Source organism: Triticum dicoccoides, chromosome 7B, assembly GCF_002162155.2.
Source record: "Triticum dicoccoides isolate Atlit2015 ecotype Zavitan chromosome 7B, WEW_v2.0, whole genome shotgun sequence".
NCBI lineage: Eukaryota > Viridiplantae > Streptophyta > Magnoliopsida > Poales > Poaceae > Triticum > Triticum dicoccoides.
The window spans coordinates 486,970,887-486,974,930 of NC_041393.1; the positions used below are offsets into that span (position 1 = coordinate 486,970,887).

Below are 4,044 nucleotides of genomic sequence, written 5' to 3' on the forward strand. Positions count from 1 at the left end.
CTAATGTTAATTAATGTAAATATGGACACGTAGACTCTCGCTGGTCTTCGTGGCTTTAATGTTTAATTAATATTTTTTTTGTTCTTTTCGCGCACCATCAAAATGGGTTGGGTCAGCGTTGGACACATGCGCCGACCCAAATGCGAAAGCGGACGTGGATGTCCGCCAGGCCAATCCAAACGGACAAAAAACGAATAAAATCGCCGTCCGTTTGAATCGGCACGTTGGAGTTGCTCTTAAAGGCTTTTTTTACCTCAACTTCCCGTAAACAGTAGTTCTTTCACGCATACGGAAGCTATCGGAGTTGCTCTAAGATGAACATATACATACGATCAGGGCGATCTTATCTTTCTCTCAGTAGCGATCCCGTATAGTATACGCTGTAGGTGTGCATCTTCCTCCTTTTCCTGCACTACACTAATCACCTCTCACAATCTAGTCCCCAGTTCATGTTTATCAAGAACTAACAATCACCTTCGTAGCGATAATCAAACTGCAAGCAACTTGATAACACCAGGTCAATCACCGCATATGCATGCAGTGGTTGCTTTTTATTTTTGTTCGTCGAGCGGAAGAGGCTGCCGTTTTATTACATCACACAGACCATTGCTACATAAGGTTTGTTTTATTACAATCACACACGTACCATTGCTAACATAAGGTTTGCCTCCTCGCGAACACTAACATTTGAGCCTGCCCATCTTCAGTGCAGCTCCTTGAGGAAGTCCGCATGATCCACCAGAACCTGCAACCCCGAGAATAACATTAGTCACATACTGATATTGTGGCCAAGGATAATTCATTTTCAAGCAATCACTACATCAGTTCGTAATCAATCATGCGTGCAAGCCAGTTCACATACAACCTTTAAGAATCATGTTCAGTATTGACAACTATGCTGCAGCGAAATTTGAGGAGAAGTTCCATCTCACTTTACTAATTTGCTTTGCGACGCTTAGGATGCTTAGTTTCTTCGACCCCGAGAATAACATTAGTCACATACTGATATTGTGGCCAAGGATAATTCATTTTCAAGCAATCACTACATCAGTTCGTAATCAATCATGCGTGCAAGCCAGTTCACATACAACCTTTAAGAATCATGTTCAGTATTGACAACTATGCTGCAGCGAAATTTGAGGAGAAGTTCCATCTCACTTTACTAATTTGCTTTGCGACGCTTAGGATGCTTAGTTTCTTCGACTGTGTTCTGCTAATTAAGTGGGGTGACACCTCAAATCTACTAAAGTTTATCTTCCATTATCTAGACAATGGATGATGGTGAGAGACGCAACTGGATGAAATACAGCTCGGACTATCAATATAACCCTCCTTAAGATGATGCTGTTTTCCAAGTTTCTATTTTAGTACAGAGTAACAGCTTGGCCTAGAAGGTGCCAATGAACTACTCCCTCCGTAAACTAATATAAGAGCGTTTAGAATACTAAAATAGTGATCTAAACGCTCTTATATTAGTTTACAGAGGGAGTAGTAGACTTTGAAACTATGTACTGAAGGTCAGACCAAGTTAGTAGTTAAAACTATGAAGAACCACAGTCCACAGTACCAAATTAATACTCAGTATATTTATTAGATACACAGTAAAAAATATTTTCATAGTATATTTATTAGGTATTGTTGTTCATAGTTTTTCTTACAAACATGGTCAGATAATGTACGTTTTAGCTTCAGACGAAATTTATAGGCCTTCTTTTCAGAGACGGGAGGGAGTATGTACTAACTGGCAATAATTCATTTCTACAGAGGAACTAGCAATTGATCTGTCACTACATTAGTTATGTAGGCCAATTGAATTATTCTTCGTTTTGTTTCAAATTAATTCATTTAACTGCCAAAGTACGTTGACTACAGTAAGCTCTTCAGATTTTAAACCAAGCATTGACTGCAGCAAGCACATCTTGCATTCATCATTAACTGTTAATGACCCCTTCGATTCAAATAAAGCAGTGTTATGCATAAGACATCCAGAAGACATACCACTTTCCAGCCATCTGGGTCAAGGAAAGAGGTGATTTTGGTGTTCAGCCCCGGCAGTGGCCCTGGCTGCCTTAGAATCTTTCCACCTAGTTCTTTGGTAACCAGCTCAACTGCTTCAGCGCTCTTGTACACATCGTCAGTGCCAATAGCAACCTGCACTTAGGCAACACATCATTAAGAAATGCCAAAACTTAAAAGAGGAAATAAGGGCAGAAGAAAACTTGTCAATACCTGAGCATATGCATTGCCCTTGTTATATTCCGTGACACCATAGTTGTATGTCAACTCCAGAACAGTGGTCTTGTCCTCCTCAGCATAGCCCATCATGGCAATAGTGTACTGCACAAATCATAAACATGCCCAGTGTATCAAAATTTAGAGGACAAATGGCATCAAAACACAATTGTCATGTGATGTACTCCCTCCGTTCCCTAATATAAGACCTTTTAGTTATTTCTTGATTCGTATGTATCTAGACACATTTTAATATGTTTGTTCACTCATTTTAGTATGTATGTAGTCAATATTTTGAAATAGCTAAAAGGTCTTAGGGCATCTCCAGCCACGCCCCCAACAGGCCCTCCCCAGGCGATTTTGCCGCGCCGGCGCCAAAAAAAGGCCCCAGTCGCGCCCCCAGAAGCCCGTTTTTCGCCAGCTCGGGCCAAAACTGGTGCCGGCGGACCCAGGCCAAACCCGGCGCCCTGGGGGGCGCTTGGGGAGCCGGCACAAGCGAAAAAGGCGCGTGGGCCCGCCCTGGAGGCGACCCGAGGGCCTTTTCCCGCCGTTTCTTGACGCTTTTCCCTCGCATCTCTCCCGCTCGCTCGCCTTCCTCCCGCCATTCTCTCCCTTTCTCCCGCCAAACCCCCTCCCACTCGCCTTCCAGTCGCCGCCATGCCGCCGAAGAAATACGCCATGCCGCGCGCGGCGGCAACCGCGACTGGTGCCGTGGCCCAGCCGAAGCAGAGGAAGCCGAGGGCGCCGCCATCGAAGCCACCGGGCCTGTCGAACGCCGAGTGGAGGGTGGAAGTTCAGCGGCGCGAAGCAGTCATCGCCGACAGGCGGAACAGGGCCATAGCCAAGAAGGCCCGCGGCAACGCGGCGCGCGCGGCGGCGTCTTCCTCATCGGTCGACCAGGCGGGGATGAATCCACCCGTCGTTAGCCACGCCCAGTACGCGCCCCTAGGGACAGCAAGGCGCCGGATCTCCATGGGGTTCATCGTCGCCCGGCTACGCCGACGGCGACGCGCACGGTGGGTTCAACCCAAACGTGACCTTCCCTCATGGTCACCCCGACGACGCCCACGACCACACGGACGCCAAGCCCGAACGACGCCTCTACATCGCCGCCCAGCAGTGTCTAAGCCGCGCCGACGCAGCCCAGCACCGAAGCAGCTCCGACACCGCCAACGCCTGGAGCCGACCCCGCCGAGTGAATCGTTGCGCACGCGAACTTGCGGCGGCGGCGCTCTGTTTTTTGTAACGCCAGACTACGTCCGATCGCCGGATTTGCGGCGTCTTTTGAGAGCGGGAACGACCAAGTTTAAATTTCCCGCATCCTGGGGCCGGCGCGTGGGGGCGTGACTGGGAGCTAGGTCGCCCCCAGGGGCCGAACTAGCGCCGGCACACCCCCAGGCCGCTCTATTTAGGCGCCCTGGGGGGCCGAACGGCTGGAGATGCCCTTAGGCCATCTCCACCGCAGGACCCTATCTTGTCCGCCGGACGCAGTTTGGGTAAAAGCGGACACAGGCAACGACCCAACGGCAGACCCCATTTTACTTTTTCGTCCGTTTCGTGTCCGTTTCACCCCATCCCTGGCCCAAAGTTGGTCTGGATTTGAGGCAAAAGCGGACAGAAAACGGACGCCTCCGCTGTGTCCAGGCATGCCCCACATGTCACCCTCTCTCTCTTTTCTCGCCCCTGGCCCACCGTGTCCGCCCACCCACCAACGCATGCAGCCACGGGCTTGTCTACCGGAGCGGAGCGGCGTCGGCCGAAGCAGGGCGCTGGCGCGGCGGCCGGAGCGGGATGCGGCGCGGCGCAGGCGGC

General features: G+C 49.8%; 1 protein-coding gene across 2 annotated transcripts in view; it reads right to left on the reverse strand.

Moving 5' to 3' along the window:
- Nucleotides 1-483: 483 nt before the first annotated feature.
- The window catches only part of LOC119336064 (lactoylglutathione lyase-like), a 6,430-nt gene continuing 2,869 nt past the window's right edge, over nucleotides 484-4,044 (reverse strand). The window contains exons 6-8 of one of the 2 annotated variants that reach the window (XM_037608102.1): nucleotides 2,230-2,337; nucleotides 1,999-2,151; nucleotides 484-745 (exon numbers count right to left, since the gene is read on the reverse strand). In XM_037608102.1, the coding sequence (XP_037463999.1) occupies nucleotides 704-745; nucleotides 1,999-2,151; nucleotides 2,230-2,337 (303 nt within the window). In that variant the 3' untranslated portion in view covers nucleotides 484-703. The remainder of the gene's footprint in view (nucleotides 746-1,998; nucleotides 2,152-2,229; nucleotides 2,338-4,044) is intronic. The other variant, XM_037608101.1, reaches the window with a different exon arrangement.